The sequence below is a fragment of the Ascaphus truei genome, chromosome 1 (assembly GCF_040206685.1).
Source record: "Ascaphus truei isolate aAscTru1 chromosome 1, aAscTru1.hap1, whole genome shotgun sequence".
Lineage (NCBI taxonomy): Eukaryota > Metazoa > Chordata > Amphibia > Anura > Ascaphidae > Ascaphus > Ascaphus truei.
This window is the reverse complement of record NC_134483.1, coordinates 245647064-245666577: the sequence shown is the minus strand read 5'-3', so window position 1 is coordinate 245666577 and position 19514 is coordinate 245647064. Positions and strand designations below refer to the sequence as shown.

General features: G+C 40.2%; 1 protein-coding gene across 1 annotated transcript in view; it reads left to right on the top strand.

Moving 5' to 3' along the window:
- Positions 1-2131: 2131 nt before the first annotated feature.
- The window catches only part of RNF38 (ring finger protein 38), a 238907-nt gene continuing 221524 nt past the window's right edge, over positions 2132-19514 (top strand). The window contains exon 1 of the mRNA XM_075602475.1: positions 2132-3961. Within this exon, the coding sequence (XP_075458590.1) occupies positions 3220-3961 (742 nt within the window). The 5' untranslated portion in view covers positions 2132-3219. The remainder of the gene's footprint in view (positions 3962-19514) is intronic.

The following is a 19514-nucleotide window of genomic DNA, read 5'->3' as shown; positions in this document are numbered from 1 at the left end:
GATGCACATATTAAATGGGGGAAAAAATATATATATTTTTTTTTTAAACGGCAGCTTGAACTGCAACTTTAACAAGGAAACTTTAACAAATAATCTATTGCCATGGGAATAGGTTAGTGGTGGGCAACATAGATCCAGAGGGTATCGCTTCAGTCACATACTTTCTAGAGCAGCGGGTTTCAACCTTTTTTGGTTGAGGAACCCTGTAATGATATTGCTAAATTCTGCAGAACCCCAACCCTCTCTAATAGCGTGTCTGAGATCAGATGTATTGTAAGGATCCCCAACCCTCTCTAAGGGCTCGCTCAGACAGGCTGCTACGGCAGCTTGCGCCCCCGCCACTCGCTCCTGCAGCACAGCGATCTGTGCTCAAACTGCAGGAGGCAGATCGCGGCATTGGTGGGGCGTGTAACGAGCGCGTCACGGAGCTGGTTCGCCTTTATTGGCTGAACCAGCCACGTCACGCGACTGAAGCCCCAAATTTCAATTTGGCTTGTGCTGGCAAAATGTTGCAGCGACAACGCTGCACTTTGCCGCAGGTGGAGTTTTCAGTTTGAAAACTCCCACCGAACAACCCAAATGTGCGACGGATGTGCGCACGCACCTCGCATCGCCTTCTGTCTGAGCTCAACCTAAAAGTGCGTCTGAGATCAGATGCATTGTAAGGAACCCCAACCCTCGCTAATAGTGTGTCTGCGATCAGATGTATTTTAAGGAACCCCAACTCTCTCTAATAGCGTGTCTGAGATCAGATGCATTGTAAGGAACCCCAACCCTCTCTAATAGCGCGTCTGGGATCAGATGCATTGTAAGGAACCCCAACCCTCTCTAATAGTGTGTCTGAGATCAGATGCATTGTAAGGAACCCCAACCCTCTCTATGAGTGTGTCTGAGATCAGAATTCTTATGTATTTAGTACCATTTTCAAATAACCTGAAAATTGGTGAGAACCGTTTATGGATGCCACGGGAACCCAAGGCGTCCTATGAACGAACGCCTGTTGAAAAACACTGTTCTAGAGGCACATGTGCCCAATTAACTGTGTCAGGGGCAGAATGTAGTTATCAAATACTAAAATTAACTACAGTAACACCTTAAATGTCTGAATATATAATAGACAGCACCTATAAGCTATAATAGAAACGCTGACCCCTTGAGGGCGCAGGGTGACAACTACTGGTTTAAGGTGCAAGTGAAGGTTGTAACAATTCAGTATTCAACCAATAAAATACCCATGCAAAGCAAGGTTGTGTGAGAATCATTCTAGGCTCCATTTATCGGGTCTGCTACATAGCTTCAAGCCGATTGATCCCAGTACATGCTGCTGTTTGGAGATTGAGCTTTCAATGCCACATAGAGGGACATGGGGAAAATCAGTCTTTTTAGCAGACTCTATATACTGTACTACTTATTATTGAAGATATCATATGTGTATGCTCAAATCTATATATGCTATAGTAAATCTATATATACTTTTGATGACCATTGTCCTTGGCAACCTTTCACTGTCCCGATTTTTTGTTAATGTAATTGAATTATATGATCTAGTTTTTCGCCAACATTTATAGCCTGTGCTTGCTGTGAAAAGGAGATGAATATGAAATGCAAAATAAAATCTGTAGAAAGCACTGCGTCACACATTATATGGTACAACCAAACACATCACCCAATGTTATTTATCAGTACAAAACAAAACAAAAATGCTGCTAAATCGATATTACCGTTGTTACAAACAATAACCAGTTTATTATGTAACCAAAAAGAGCAGACATCTATTCTTTCATTGCTGAATCAGATGGTCATTTTATAAAGTTAACAATTAAAAAAACAAAACGTTGCCAGAATAATTGTATGGTTCAAGAAGAACTCCCACAGTGACATGTAAGGAAAAAGTTTCTAGCAAATGTATATGTTTGATAAAAATAAATAAAACGGAGATCGGATAAGGGAGGTGCTTCTCAGATCATAATTTCATGATGAAGACAGACGTTTATTATTTTTTTTATTTCCATAGCCCCTGTTAGTATAATATTGGCAGATCATCAAGGGTAATCACCCTCCACCCCCGAATGTATGTTCCTCTTGCTGAATCTGAGTCGATTGGGGTTGGTACGGAAGTGGAAAGAGACGCAAAGCTGGCTGGCTCATTGCTTGCTGTATAATTTATGCTGGGGCCGATAGGGAGAGACACACACACAACACAGTAGAACGTAGAAGATAGTTTCATTTCTCCTGCGATTGTGACATAATAAAGAGAAGAACTCCCAGGGAACAAGTAGCAGAGAGCAGGGAATCCTCAGCAGGGGGGGAATGAAACAGGAGCACATCGCTTCATTTCGTTGGATACAAAGGGGAAGAGGACAAGAATAAAGGCTGGAGGAAAGAAAGAAAAAAAAGATCCCCAAGCACAACACACAAAGCAAAGACGACACGGAGAGAGAAAGAAAACAGAAGAGACGCTGCCTTGTTTCCTTTAGTTGGGTAACATTGTTATTTGGGATCTACATGGATACGAAAACGAATTGAGAGGCGGATTTGTTGCCTGTGATCCTTATTCTGGTTCTCCCCCCGCTAACCCATTTCTTCCCTTTCCCTGCCAGTGGAGAGCAGAGAGGGGGAACATTGTATTGGATATAGTATCATTCCTCTTCGTTTCCTCTCATTGCCTTGTGGATTTCGGAAGGGGGCGCGTTGCTGGATTTATGGAAACAGTTGTTAAAAATTAATACAACAACAACAACAACAAAAAAGCTACACCTCCACACTTTTTTTTGGGGGGGGGAGTAATATTTGGATTACCACTCGACCTCAACACTTTTCTTCTCCTGCACTTTGCATGTTTTGTTGTAGAAGTGCGAGGACCTATCCACAGTCCTTCAGATGAGTGTATACTCTTCCACTTTGCGCCATTCTTCAAGAAGAGAAGGTGTTGATTCCTATTGTTTTCCTTTCCTTTGGTGAAATTAGATGTGATTTATTCTACCTTTAGTTTCCTGTCTAACAATAATCCCACTATCTCTGGCTAATTCTTTCCTTCACCACCCCCCTGTCTTCACATATACACACCCAGACCACCCTAGCATTTATAGGGTGAAACTCTGCCACTTCTACTTCTCTGTATTACTTTTCCCTGACCTCATTTATTTTCTCACTCAGATTTATTTAACATATATCTATCTATCTATCTGTGCATCTGCAACCTCTCCTCTTTGAGAGGTGATGCCAATCGCCTCCAGCTCTGTGCAGCCCTCCCCCCCAGACTCCAGCCTCTTTACTCGGCTTCGCCCAGTCCAACCGGACAGGCTGCGGGACCCCAAGCAGCAGCAGCAGCAGCAGCAGCAGCCGGTGGGAGTCGGAGAGGGCGGGGGTGGGGGAGGTGGGCTGTTGCCTTTCCCGATTTGCCTCGATCCCAGCCAGGCTGAAGCTGGGGCCGAGGCTGCAGCAGCCACCGGCAGAAGAGCAGGGCTCAGCGGCATATTGCTAGCTGCTGCTTCCTCCTCCCCACAGCACCCACCTCTTCTGCAGGTCGCCCCGTCTTTCTCTTCCCCTTCCTCATTTTTCCACTCTTTCCCCTCTGCTTCTTCGCCTCCCTCTACTACTCCCCCTCCCCCTGTCGCTTCTTCCTTCCTCTTCCCTGCTTTCCTGGAGCCCCCCAGGACTAGATCTAGATCCAGGTCTGGATTTATGATGAACCAACAACAACAGCAGCAGCATCTGCATGGCATGCCTGGGGCAGCTCACTTCCACCATCACCACCACCACCATCAGCTCCAGACACCACCACCACCCCTCACCCTTATTCATTCTGCCCTGCGTGGGCCAAGCATGGACAGAAACGATAACAACCCCCCAGAGGGTGCGAGACAACCCCACAGCCCACCAGGAGCAGGGGCCAGAAGAAGAGGAGGTAGCCCGAGCAACAATAATCACCACCACCACCACCACATAAGATCTCCAGCAGGTAAGAGCCAATGAGGTCTTGGGGGAGGTAGTAATGACAAGACACTTGACATTGAGAACTGTACGTTGACACATTCAATGTTTTAGAGTTGTGTGACTTCCAAGGTGAGACGTGCTACTGTAGTCTCCAAAAAGTTAACTGACACGGACATCACAATGAGGTGGTCCTAAGATCTCTTGATGTATGAGACTTCCCCTAAAAATGGACATGACATAAAGCGCTCTAGAATTATTTCACACTTGTAATTGTCTGGATAGTCCTCTACATAGAAGATCTAGAGTAGACCAAAGAACAAAGATAAAGCTCAACATGTATTATATCTGTTGACCCCCAGCGTCGTTTCTATTGCTCTTTGAAAACACCAACAGAGACACTCCTGACTGCGAGAAAGGGATATCCCATTTGTTATTAATGTGGTGTTGAGTAGACGACATTAGGGGTTGTTCCCACTTGATAAATATGGCAAGAAAGATAGTGGCGTTAGGGCTACCTTACGCTTTATATGATGTCTGGGGAATGGGAGTGATGAGACTGCAGTATGGGGATACTCGTTATTAGTATACAATGGGGCATGTTGATTTATAAGGGATACAGGTTTCACAGAAGATGAAATGCTGCTGTCTTATATTGGCTTAGCTAGAATGTGTATCATGCACCCTTATTATGTGTCTCTCTCATCCCCTTTTATTAGGCTGACGTTTCAATTGTTTATTGAAGCTTCTGTATGTTTAGTGTTGGGATAACAAAGTGAGCGTCAATCACATGTTTGACAAAAGGACATTTTCCCCACATGGTGCACAGTCAAACACATATCTCATCAGTACTCTTTTTTGGGGGGGGATGGGGGGGCGGGCGTGAGGAAAGTATGTGGAGTCTAGTTATTTTGCTTGTTTTAAATCTTTTGTTTTTATTTAGCATGCATATAAACATCACCAAGGAAGTGATCTTATACTATGGATCTTATTCTGTAAGGTGTGATAAGCACAGATGAAATGCTATCACATGAAAAGCCACATTAAAGTCAATGGGACATTTCATTATCTCCACTAGCATACCTTACAGAATAAGCCCCTATGTGTTTTCCGGTGCTTCCGAAATGTGACTTTCACTTTGATGTAATTTTCATCAATACAAATGTTAAATACATGCAATACTAAAGATTGAACTCTATAGGAGATCTATGCTCTTTCTATTCTTCTTAACATTTATAAGAACAATACTAGACTGGTATATGGACAACAAAATTATACATATTGTGCATCAGATTCAAGGTCACACAGTTGTTCAGACTGAAGGAAATGTTTTAAAAGACCAAATATGATACTGTAGAGATTTAAATAAAGAACCAAATAATGTGTGCAATAATTAAAGAAGCTTTATATAGTGTTGGCGTTTCTGATTTATACAGTGACAAATCTAGTAGTGTGTGTGTGTGTGTGTGTGTGTGTGTGTGTGTGTGTGTGTGTGTGTGTGTGTGTGTGTGTGTGTGTGTGTGTGTGTGTGTGTGTGTGTGTGTAGGCAGCACTCATGTGATAAATAAAACTGGCCTGCGTGCATTATTAGAATGAACACGTCATAATCATAGTGGTGTTAGCTAAGCACTTATGGGATCATTTGATAAAACAAAATGATTTATTTAGTACATCAAAATGTCAGTACTAGGACCGAAACGTTGATGTACTAAATAGGAACACTTTGTTTGCTTTGCCAACACCAATAATGGGATTAGATGCAAAGCCAGTGAACCCACTCACAGACAGCTGTTTCGACCATTTGGGTCTCAGCAGTTTGAGGTTAGTTGTACTGGCTTTGCAATTTTCAAGCCCGGGTAGGATTGGTCACAGACTTTTGTTTGGTTTCAAAACCATTCAATTTTTTCCCCTGTCTCTTTGGGGTAAGCCCAGTATATATATATATATATATATATATATATATATATATATATATATATATATATATATATATATATATCTTCACCCCCCCTCCCCCCCCCACCCCCCTGCAAGGGATGATATCAGACGTGGCGTGGGACATTTAAATCTGCCATTTTAAAAGACCCGCCAAGGCCAGCCGGAGCCCCTTCCGAAGTAAGTATGTCAGGCAGCAGGGGGTCTCCGGTGGTGAAATTAACATGGTTCACTCTGGAGGTCCCCTGCTTCAACCCTATTTTTCTTTTTAAAAAGTGTCACCATGTTCTGTTGTTTTAACCTCAAATTCGAAATGTGAGAGGATTGCTCCGATAGGAATGGTTTTGGCTATGAATGTTGGAAACCCCAATTTAAATTGTGATGCCAGTTAATTTATGTCCGCTCCCCTGTAGCGGAAGATAAGCCATATGGTTAGATTAGGACTACTTCAATAGTGCACCTTGGACCACATGTGGATCTCATGTCCACATTTCCTGGACCCAAATTCTCTCCCACAGTTAAGTATTGGACTGGACAGAGGGGGACAGTCATATGTCTAATTAGGTTGGTATACATTTAGGTTGCTGAAAACTGAACCTCTGAGTAGCCATGCTCTAAATGCTTTGTTGTAACTAATGTAGTCTTTAGAGAGAAAATAAGCATACAGACAGTCCTCGGTTATCCAACGGAACCCGTTCTGGAAGTAGCGTTGGATAGTGAAACCATTGTAAAGTGAGTTCCATGTTAATCAGTGGCGGTGAGCGTTCTATAACGCATTCCAGCGTCGGAAAACGGCCCTTAGGGTTGCATTTTAAAGCGTTGGATTTGCCATTCGTTGTAAAGTGAAACGTTGGATAGCGAGGACTACCTGTATTATGATGTTCCACATGATACTTGGTAAAAATATAATTTCACACAATCAAAATTGTATTACTTTTTAATTTTGGATTGGAGAATACATTGTAATGTATTTGTTAGGTGCCATTTAAAAAAAAATGGGGCATTCAGTTTTACCCCTTAAATTTATCACTGGCTTTGGTTTATTTTGGTTCTAAGTAGGAATGGAACATTTAACCATTTTGCTGCCAGTAACATTTGTAATGCTTGGCAAGCGATGGATTGTAGGCGGCCTATATATCAGCAAAATGGATAATGTGGTGGCAGGTGTTTAAAGAAGCAATCCAAGCGGCACTTTAAAAAAAAGAAAAATGTTTTAATATATGCAGCCATTGATTACCTTTATTGAAAGCTAATTACCTAAGCTGCCAATCGATTCATTCTGCCGTGACCAACAGCAAAGATCCTGCTTCCCAGGGTTCACTAAATGGTCGCCTTTCCGTTTCAAGCATTCCTCCAGTCAGTGTAACTCAGCAGCTACAATGTATCTTATATTACTAAGGTAACATTATCTATTGTTACAGTTTGAAGCTCAAACTGCTGGGAATATTGGCAACAAATTATCACAAACAGGAAAGTGTTGCAGATATCTTGCACTGCTTAGAAAGTATGCTGAAACCTGCTATAAAAATCAAAGGATTATCAGTATATATAAAACTCATTCAAAATGACATTAAGAGTAGAATAACATTTTTTTAGTAAATATTATCTAATACTACAGAACTGATTTATTTTACAAAAAAAACACACACACACACATGTAGGATATTGTTTGTATTGCTCCTGCATTCTTGTGGTTGCCAGTGTAGGTGTGCAAAAGGACTATTTAATAAGTACAGTATGTAGCTGTGCCGTGCAAAGTTTCCAGATCCTTTTTGTAGCACAACCCTGGTGAGCAAAGAACTGTTATTTTCAATGTGTAGAAGCTGTATCAGCATGTTAATAAAAGTTGCTGAGCTGGTGTGATTGTATCTGATTTTTCTTTTTTATTATTATTATTACATCAATTACTGGTAGCTATGTGTTGATCACGGAGACACCTATATCTTTTATTGGATGCCTATGAATAAAATGTATTTTGTGACGAAGACAGACCCTTATAATCACAAGTCTTTTTTAATGCAGAGGAACTCTTCATCTGAGAATCATATCTAAAATGCTCATAGAGCTCTTTAAAAGTAATGGTGCTGTTCTCGAATGAAGCAGAACATGGGCAATTTAAACAAACATTTTTACATAGTTTTTTAAAAATGTTAATGGTATGTTTATGCTGCAAAAATAGAAATAAATTGAAAGGCATTTCTCAAAACATATTTTTCATTCATACGCAACAGTATTGGCCCCCCTATTATCATTATACAGTATTCTGATGACTCCACGTTATATATATATATTTATATTATGTGTGTGTGAGTATATATATATTTTAACGTGGTATGTGCAAATGCTAGCACATTACTTTTCAGTACGTGTAGTATTGTTGCCTGTTAACGTGATGGCAGCTCTCATTTTGCTTATAAAACGTTCAGAGAAGTTGTTGAACTTGTTAGCACTGTAAGTACAAAATGAAATACTGCCTGTCACAGATTTTGCCTGTGATGTGCTGCCATTGTTTAATTTTCCTGGGGCTGTGGAAAATGTTGTATTTGTCTTGCAATAAGTTATCCACTGACCCAAAGAGTTCAACGTTAACACTGGGAATTAAACCACATACTGGAATATGAGGGGTGAATGCCCTGTTGAGTGGTCAAGTAGGAGCTGAAACAGATCTGTGGTGAGCATACGTTATGCTCCCACCCAACCTTTTATTGATAATGATCTATTATTTATTTGCAGAATTGTATTAAATAGACCACCTTGAGTTACATGGTACTGTAGTCTTCTTTATCAACACACAACACTTTATCAACACTATCAAAACTTTCTGCTTCTGGGGTTGGCACTCAGATTGGAATTAGGTCATTCTCTCTAGGAGGATTTCTCAACACTCTCTTTGGGGCAAACCTAAGCACGTCATATTTTAGGGGTAACTTAACTAATGATATACTCAGATATAAGCCAAGTACAGACGTGTGCTGTTATTATCTTGGACCTGATGAAGGGAAAATGTTAGCTCCCTAAACCCTGTCAATGTAAAATTTGACTAGAGTTCCTTGAGGAGAGAAATGAGAAACACTGCTCTAGCTTTATGTATTTTAAGCTGGTCAAAACTAGGAGTACCCAGGGACCATGATATTTTATTTTTAGAGTCACAAAGCAATTAAATGTAGCCTGCTCCCCCCCTCCCCCTCTATGGGAGATTCCTGGCTAGCAGGTGTGAGTTGGTGCATGGTACCTGTAGACTGCAGGAGATCTGAGGGTCAGCGATGGTGTGGGAATAACAAGACAGGCTTTTTAGATGTCTCAGGCTTCATTCTTCGTTTAGTGCGAGTGCGTCCATCCACCACAGGCTCCAGTTTAGCTGGAGACAGTCCCTGCAGTGGAACCAATCTGTCATACTCTCCCCCCCCCCCCCACCCCCAATAGACTGTAGACTTAAGCAGGGAGTATAATAAACAGGATCTTCTTTATTCATATCCACTGCAGATGTTAATACAGCGAATACATTTCTTCTGCGTCAGATCCAAGCTTCTGGATGGTACCTAGGCCAGCTATCAGACTTGAGGCCTGGTGTTTCTCATCAGCCCCCTGAGGGGCTGAAGGTAACGTCTCAATCCCAAAAGGGAGAGACTCAAACTGACTTCAATTTAGAGCTGCCTCTTCCTTAGTGCAGAAGGGGAGGGCACCTGTTCTGCACCCAGGATTGGGTAATCAAAGGCCAAGTCCCACCTCCACTCCTCCTACTCAAGGAAGCTGCATGAGGAGGGGTAACCCCAAGATGGGGGACTGACACAGTCTGCAGCTACCAGGACTTACGTGACAGGGGGGCAGCAGTATAGCCAGACCAGCCATGGCTACATAAAAATGGGATGGACAAAAATATATAAAAACTTAGGAGCCCATCAAAATTTTTAGGAGCCAGAAGTTTGTTGAGCAGAGGCTGGGTGTTTGGGGTTTAGGAGGAGGTTTGTTGAGTCAGGGCTGGGGGAATGAGAGGGGGCTTTAAGGAATTTGTTGAACATGGGGGTGTTTGTTGATCGGGGAGCGTTTGGGGTGGTTTGTTTATAGAGGTGGGGAGGGTGTTGTGGAAAGGATATTTAGAGGGTTTGTTGAACAGGGGGAGGGAGTTTCTTGGGAGCAAGACACAGTGACACACACAATGAAAGAAACACTAACACACACAATTACAGAGATACATATGCACCCTGTCAAGAGAGGGAAGATCTGTATGTTTATTGCAGCTGCTGCATACGGTTCTCTCCTGAAGCTGCCAGACACTCTTCCCTCCTCCCTCCCTAACTCTCTTCCTGTCGTTCTGATGCAGACTGAAGTGCAGCCGGAAGAGAGGGAGGAGACTGTCTGACAGCTCTGTGAGAGACAACCTCCTCCCTCCTTCTACCACATTGCAGCCGGCATATACAGCACTGATCTAGGCGCCAGAGGTAACCTTTTAGGCGTCCGGGATTTTTCCATGCCCGATAAAATAAAATATCCATAAAAATGTACATCATGTTTCATATAAAAGGAGGCCTCCCTGAATGATCTCCCTTATGATAATGTACTAATGAAAACAGGTTTTGGTAGGCTAATTACCACATTGTTGTTATTATTGTTTATTTGTGAAGCGCCAACATATTCCACAGCGCAGTACAATGGGGTACAGCGTTATGTAAATTACAAAAACATAAACAGTTACATACAGGTGAGGACAAACATGCACAAACAGATACAAAGAGGTAATGAGGGCCCTGCTCGTGAGAGCTTACAATCTAGTGGCTTTATGATTCCTGTGCAATTTCAACACAAAACTGCTCTCAGGTCAAATATAATGCCATATATAAGCCACTGCCAAAGCGACTGCGTGAGATGATGATCTTCAAATGGACAGCCCCACATCGGAAAAATTGTTATTTTATTTTAAATACCCAATCAATTTACCTTTTGTCCCAATCAATTTACCTTTTGACCCTATCAATCCCATTCATTTTTACAAAAGACTATACACTTCTGTGATATCATTAAGTGTTTAAACATTTCAGCCCTATAAACGAATCCAGACATGGATGTAGTTACTTATAACTTTAAGCAATGTGCACAATGCCACATTTGTGTTGTTTATTTTTGCCATGGCCACTATCCCATAACATGTCATTTCTTATTCTTTCTTTTATGTCTATTTCATATTAACGTCTTGTAAATGCGTAATCTTTAGAAGGCAGTGTGGGCCATTTAGTGACTTATTTCAGTTCAGTTTGATGGCTGTAAAACATTTTTCATAATTTGAAGATTTTCCCGTCCAGTTGGGGTTTTGTTTAACCATTCTTTGGCCTAGTTATCTATGTTTTTAGAAATAATTAATCTTGTGAAAAGGGTTGTGCAGTTGCCCATATACCTACACATATACCATTATACTGCACCATTGTATTTGTTGACACATAATAAATAAAATAAATAGCAACAATAAGATTTTTATTACATAGGACTGACAGGGCAATTTAAAACAAAAAAACCTGCAGACCAAGCAATATCCTACATTTGAGTTTTTTTTTTTTTTAAATAAATCAGTTTGATACTATGAGAAAATACTTGTAGCATTTTTTTAAAACAATTCTGAATGACATTTTTAATGTATTATAATGTAACAAGCATTTTTTTGTTTCTATAGCAACCATTTACAAAATCACACCCCCTTCCTCTTCTGAAACAGGCTCTGGCACACCCCTTTTTGAGCCCTGCCCCCTCTCTAGCAGTGGACCAATTGTATCTAGTGACTGCCTGGCCACATGATCTTCCCCACAGAACTTTGCATCTTTGGTCCTCTTCTGCTGCACTGACAGCCATTTAGTGAACCCCCAAGCCCAATTTTCGCCGATCGATCACAGAAGAACAGATCGTTCGATCGGAAAACTTAGCTAATTACTTATCATTGTGTGGATTTTGTTGATGCACATATTAAAGGGGGGGGACACACGTCAGCTTGGACCGCTGCTTTAAACACAAGTCCTTGCTCTTTACAGCTCACAATCTAATGTGATAATTAGGCCCAACGTATTTAGGAGATGATGGTTCTTCTGTAATTATTCTTTATGGAAATATTTAAAAAAAAAAAAATAATAATCATAGAACAACCATCCAAGCAGAGCTCTGCTGTCACCATGCACATAAAGTTAAAACGGCTTAGGAATATTTATATATTGATTGAATGATTATAAAATGATTTTCTAAGATATTACATCACTGATTCCTCCCCATTTAATTAATTAAGTATCATGGTCCTTGTTGATATGAAATCTATATACTGTATCAGTGGTTTTCAACTCCTCTATAAATGCATGGTGACTCGGGGCAACCCCTTAAAAAAATATTGTAACATTTTATTGGGAACATCAACTTATTTCCCCTACAAGTAAAACTACTATTAATATGATATGGCTTGTATTTTCTAAATAAACAGCTTTCTATGTTAGGTATAGATTATAATATTGGAGTATAACTTTTAAGAGCCTGGAAGAATCAACAAGCTATGACTAAATTGGGGCTCCAGGAACCCCTAATAACCTTCCATGGAGCCAAAGTTTTCCACGGAACACAGGTTAAATACTACTGCTGTAAATCAGACTAGATATTCCTGCAGAATGCATCACTGCACACATTCTCGTTTCAGCACATTGGGGTGGGGTTATTTATTAAAAACTGTGATAGTGCCAATGAGGCACCATAGCATATAAACTCCTATTGATTTCAATTGGAGTTTCCATGAGATAGTGCCCCGTATCTGCACTATTGCACTTTTAATAAATAACCCCCTTCCTCTGGCACCCCACACAGAAGCAACAGCAGAGTGGTTGTCCCTGTAGTCTCATACTTTATTGGCTATCCTTCTTTATACTATAAGAAAAGTAATGAGTGCTGCCTTCATTTCCTATTCACGATGATACAAATTCTGGGAATTACTAGATTGTTTTTATTGTGACCTTAAATTAAGATATCTTTAACATATCATATCAGATGTTTTGATGGTTCAAAGGAAACAATTTAGTTTTTTCATTTAAAGTGATTTTTCACCCTTCAATTCACATTCACATGTCATAGGTTAGGTTATGAGGGCAGTATAGGCATAATTGTATTTGCACACATTTTTAAAGGTTATTATTATTGTATTCCATTCAATTTATAATCTATTTGTTTACTGTAATTCTATTTATGAGTCATCAGTCATGTTGTGTGTCTGTGTGAATGAACACTAACCAAGTGGAGAGAGCAGGACAAGGGATGATTAAAATACCTTTGGAGACTTTATAAGGGTTTTCAGGCCAATATTTGAAAACATTACATAGAAGAAGAGGATTCATTGTTTAATATTTAAGACAATTATAGGATTATAAAGTGAGAAAAATGTATAAGATTTTTTTTTAATGATACCTTTAGAAGAGCGAGTGCACGTTTAACGCTATATTATCATTGTAAGGGTTATTCATTAATCTGCAATGGTGCCAATCGGTGTCTCTTTCAAGTCAATGGGAGATCAGCATTATCACAGTTTAATGAATAGTTTGGTTTTGCTCGCACATTAAAAAAAGCATGTTACTTGTTGGTATAATATGTCTCAAACACTGTATTTCATATAATTTTTATACTTTTGTTGATTTTGATCTTTTTTTTTACACTTGAATTTTTATTCATTTTGTTGTTAAGTGGGTGGGATAAAGAAAAAAAAAGGTGGTGGAGAGGTACAAAATGGTAAGATATAGAATGTAGAGAAATCATACAGGTTACCCAAGGAAATTAGCTATTATGCTTACATTTTGGTTTATACAAAAATCTGAAAAATGTCGTTATCATACCAGTATACAAGATGATAATTAAAAACAAAGGGAGATGAATTCTCACATAGAGGTCATTATCGTTACACAGAGATGAGATCCCTATTGAAGTTTGGTCCTCCCATGTTACTCAATTTTGATAATTTGTTAAACCATATTTGCTTTTGAATGTGTTGTGGATTACTGCTAATTTGCGTAGCCTTTTCTTGCATGCATAAGCATTTCTAATTAATTTTTTTCTTCTTCCCTTTTGTAACCAGATTTCTAATTCCGTGCTCAGTTGTGTATTTTCTGCCTGGGAAATAAAAATCAAGCTGATGTTCAAATTAAACCTGCAGTCGTTTATTCCCGGTTATCGTTTGTAGGGTTGTAAGGTGTTCTTGAGAGAGATGTGTTAGCGTTTTTTCAGCATGCAGGCAAAAGACTACTAAGAGACCAAAGGTATATTGCTGGCTGCGATAATTGATGCATGGGCCTCAAGTTCCTAAAGTCTATGCCAACATTCATTTGCACAGGCTACACAGGCACGTGTCAGCTTCTCAAATACACACAGAGGGGTTTGGAAGATGGAAAACATGGCGCAAAATCTGCGACAATTGGTGCCAGAGGTACAGTGTTCAGAAAAAAGGGACCTCCTTTATTTCTTGTCATATCTTGCAGGAAAAAAAATCACAAACTGTTCATGAAAATTTGGGCAATTATAGGTCGGTCACAATATTCTTTGGAATTGGGGACGGCATGATGATCTCATCAAGTGCATCATCACAAAATGGTGTTTAGCCAAGAAGATAAGCACGTTATAAAGTGCTAGAGACACAGGAAGAATTATGGTCCAAAACGCTTGCATAAAATGTTTCCTGATAAAGGACGGTCGCTAGGACTGAAAAAAATAATTAGCAAAACAACGTATCGTTCAGGAGTAGGAGCAGCTGGATCAACATATTTTCAATTATGCAATCAGACAGTGGCATTCTCGTCTTCGTGCGTTTCAGCAGAAGGAGGACATTTTGAACACACCCATTGAACTCAGACTTTATAGTAACCTTAGTGTTTCAGATCAGATTACAACAGTTTAATACATCTACTAGCTATGAAGGAAAAATGCCTATTTCTTGTTTAGCCTACCGCAGTGTATCTGGTAATTGTTGACATAATACAGTGACATTCATTTTGTTAACATCAGTTGATTGTCTACATTGTGCTTCTTATATAGTGTTAATCTACATAAGACACCTACAATTGTGCAAATTTTCATCAGGATTGAGAGAGAAATATCGAAGATATACAGGCATACCCCGGTTAAAGGACACTCACTTTAAGTACACTCGCGAGTAAGTACATCTCGCTCAATAGGCAAACGGCAGCTCACGCATGCGGCTGTCAGCACATCCTGAACAGCAATACCGGCTCCCTACCCGTACCGAAGCTGTGCGCAAGCGGGGAGACTATAGAGCCTGTTACACATGCATTATTTACATCAGTTATGCACGTATATGACAATTGCAGTACAGTACATGCATCGATAAGTGGGGAAAAGGTAGTGCTTCACTTTAAGTACATTTTCGCTTTACATACATGATCTGGTCCCATTGCGTACGTTAATGTGGGGTATGCCTGTAATGACAAACGAAAGGGTTCTTTTTTTTCTTGAACACATTGCACTGTTCTTGCGTATTGCATGTTGCTTACCAATATGACCGAGGATCATTACAAATGAGCATTTTTACAAATGAGCATTTTTTGAGATATCTGAGAATTTAGCCCAGAGACACTTTCTATTATTGCAGTAACATACAGTAACTTACCATATTTATTATTTATTTATAAAAAATATTTCACCAGGAAAAAATACATTGAGACTTACCTCTCGTTTTCAAGTCCGCCCTGGTCAGCTCAAAATAATGCTGTCCTGTTCACAATAAAATTGCTCACAGCTGCAATCCCGCCAGGAAATGTTTTTTTTCTGCCCCGCTTATCCAGAGTCTCCCCCGGAACTGCTCAGTGGTCCCCCACAAATCTGGATGCCTCCCAGTTAACCAGATGTGTGTATTTTTGTGTGCAGCACAAAAATAACTATAAATATGCCGGCCGACTACTACTATGGCCATAAGGTGACTATTAGAAAACCGTGGAGCCACCTACCCGATGTGGCTTTTGTATTAGCCACGGGAATAAGCCCTGCTCCCCCCCCCCTAACCATTTTAAATCTATATGTTTGCCCAGTGGACCACGGGCCTGCAGCTCCTGAACTGGGGGAGGGGGATCTCTGGATGTCTGGGGACCACTGATCAGCCCCGAGAAACCCCCCAGTTCAGGTAATGTTCCTGGGCAGGATTATCCCTTTAACTAGATACTTTAAAAGCCTTTTATAACAATGCTGCCCAGAAATATTATCATTCTTAGCATTGTTTCTGTTTTATTTTTATTATATCTTATATACCCTGGTATTGAATTAATTGTTTTAAAAAAAATAGATTTTAAGTCACTACAGCAAATATACAGTTGATCTTGTCACATTTTATTGTGCGCTATTTATGTATTACAGATGTTTTTATTTACAGTGGTAGTTTACATTGATTTTTGTTTACTTTTTATTATTATTATTAAGATATTCACATTCATAAAAACAAGGAAAACGTTTTTATATATTCACATAAAAAAACAAGCTGAACTTTTACTTTTAGTTCTTGTTGATGAGTTACAGTTGTAACATGGAAACTAGGCTTTTATTCAGCATGTTTTTATTTACATAACTATCAGCAGAAAATATAAAAGACGCATGCATAGCAAGTGCAAAGAAATGCACTTGTAGGTTTCACCTGCAACAGTGATATCTATCCTCTACGTCAGGCTTCTCTACATTGATTAATGAAGTAACCTGTCTGTTGTGTAAACACAATAGGCGGCCGATACAATTCTCGTATTTGGTTTATTCTTATGAAATCTTTTTTTTTTTTACAATTTTGATCAACACTTTTTGTGACACATGTTTCCAGAAATACCATTCTTGTTCTTAGTGTAGCATTAGCACTGGGGAACATTAATTGGTGGCCTTTGGTTTGTTGAAATAGGACTTAAAAAAAAAAAATTATAACCTTTTTATATATTTTTTTTAATCCCAAACCTTTTTGTTTTGGTGAAGTTCTATGCAGATTGAACAACATACTGTCAATTGTACCCTACCCGTCTACTGTATCAGATTCGGTTTCCATGAGGTGTACTGTACATTATTTTCACAGTATTTCTATTGTAGTAGTCTGAATACTTTGCTATTTAAATTTTTTTTATTATGGTCTGCATGGTTTTATGATTCCATACTCAGAAATAGAACACAAAAACACAACGTTCAGTGCTGGCCTTAACAAGTCAACCATTTTATGAGACGAAAATTGCTGCTTTACCGACTACCAAAAAGTGTAAAAATTGGTCAAATCAAAATAGAAGCACTTTAATTTGCTGCAATGGTTCATCCATAAAGATTTTAATATGGAACTAAAATGTTGGATAATAAAATAAATGTCTGGACTGTTGTAATAATTGTTTTCCCCAACACACAGATTATATTACTACACTGTAAAATGAAAGTTTGTTTGTGTGTAAAATCCAAGCTTTTGTGCCTTTACATTCTTTAACCCAGATCCACATAAAGGTGCTAAGATATAGCACCCTTGATCTCCTGTTCATACTGTATGAATGCGAGTAACGGCATGCCATCACCCTTTTGTGGATCTGGTCCTTTGTTTCATTCTATTACCATACTTTGTTGTGAATTAGATAGAAATAGCCATGTTAGTCCAGTTGCGATAGGTCAGAGTAAATGAGTACGTCAGTATTACAGTAGGTGATACCTTTTTGTATTTAGACTATCAATTGATATTATAAAACAAGCTTTCAAGAGCTCTACTGTCCTCCTCAGGCCAAGCAATTAGACCTGAGGAAGAGAGGAGAGCGCTCGAAAGCTTGTTTTATAATATCAATTGCTAGTCCAAATATAAATAGGTATCGCATAAAGCTGACGTACTCATACCTCATTGGGAATTTATCCAGTAGTTAAATGCCCTAGATGAACACTGGTAACTACACAGGTACAAATCTGAAAACAAAGCGTTTTTGCTCCAGAGAACACGCCGTTTCCAATTCTGTAAAAAAAAAAAAAAGAATACATATTAAAAACAAAACAATGAGATGAAGTGAGATTGGTGCGTTAATGTGTTTTGTTGTCTTATTTTTGTGGGATTGCTGCTCTAAGTAAAGATTGCAAAAAGACCTCTACAAAATGCGTTTACTATTGAAATGTTGAACGTTTAACGAATTATTTTAATTTACTTATGCGTGTTTGATTATTTAAAATAAGGTTTTAATCAGCAATTAAACATGCCATGTCACTTCTGTGTTAGGCAGAGATGCTCTTTTAGTTGATGGCTGTGTACATCTGCAACTGCTGCAGCATAATTTTCCTTACGTACTGTCCAAGCCCAAAACGAACCCCCTAACAAATGCAGTATGTGTTGTATATTCTGTAACATCTGTATATGCCTGAGAGCTTTTACAGTTACAACTTCGATATTTGTTGCTAAGTGGGTCTGCAATTTTAATGGGTCATTTTGGCCTTGTCCTCAGTTCTGTGGCTCTTTGATAGATGCTGTGGAGATCAGTATAATTACATTGATTTAGCTTGCATGCAATTGCTGAACTCTACTAAAGGTCAACAGTGCTAATCAGTTTAGTTGTCCACTCCAATGGCACTTCACAGACCTACCCTGTCTAAACTGTGACAGGAGCACAGTATCCAGTCTGCCACTGCCAGACATATACAAAGCTAAAACTGTTTTATTAAAGAAGGTTGTTGGAAGTGAAAAATCCCTCAGCCCCAAGCCCCCTTCCCCCCTTCTTAGGAGTCAGCAATAGTTTGGACTGAAACGGCATGAATGTCATCCGACTTGCTGTAGACTACTACAGTGTGTCTTGTGGTTACTAAGACCCCCCTATTCAATATGCCATGGACAAGTCTCTATGTGAGGGAAGATTTTGAATCGCAGCATATTGAATAGGAGTATAAACCTCTATGCTTCTAGTTGACATTTCACTGTAAAACCAAATGTTTATGGCAAAGGAGTGCCCTACCTGTTTTAACCGTTTCCCTTCTAACAACATTCATTATTTTCATGTTAACAGGCGAGGAAGTAATTGTAAAACGGTGTCTACCAAGTAGCTACTTCAGCCGTGCATGCAAATACTTGATTGAGCAATTGGCGAGTGACATACATTAGTGTGCAGGGCTCTAGAATCCATACTTAATAATAACTTTATTTCATATAGCGCTTTTCTCCCAATGTGACTCTAAGGCCCCGGACATGTTCCCTGCGTGCTTGCGGAAGCGTGCTGACGCGCGCTCCCGCTCAGCACTGAGCCCCTACAGCCGCAATTAGAGCGGCTTTAGTAGGGGCTCACCTGCGCTTCCGCGCGCTTGCGGAAGCGCAGGTCTTAGGGGAATTTAAAATTCCCCCGCTTGCCGGCGAGACAGGCCGGTCACGTGAGCGGTTCGCCCAATGAGGGCGAACCAGCTCCGTGACGTCACTGGCCCGCCCCCGGCCAGTGACGCGCCCGCTCCCGGCCCGCCCCCTGACGGTCTGTCCCCCTTCTGCCCGATCCCTGCCCCCCTTCTGCCCGATTCCTGCCCCCCTTCTGCCCGATCCCTGTCCCCCTTCTGCCCGATCCCTGCCCCCCTTCTGCCCGATCCATGTCCCCCTTCTGCCCGATCCCTGCCCCCCTTCTGCCCGATCCCTGTCCCCCTTCTGTCCCGATCCATGTCTCCTGTGTGTGTGT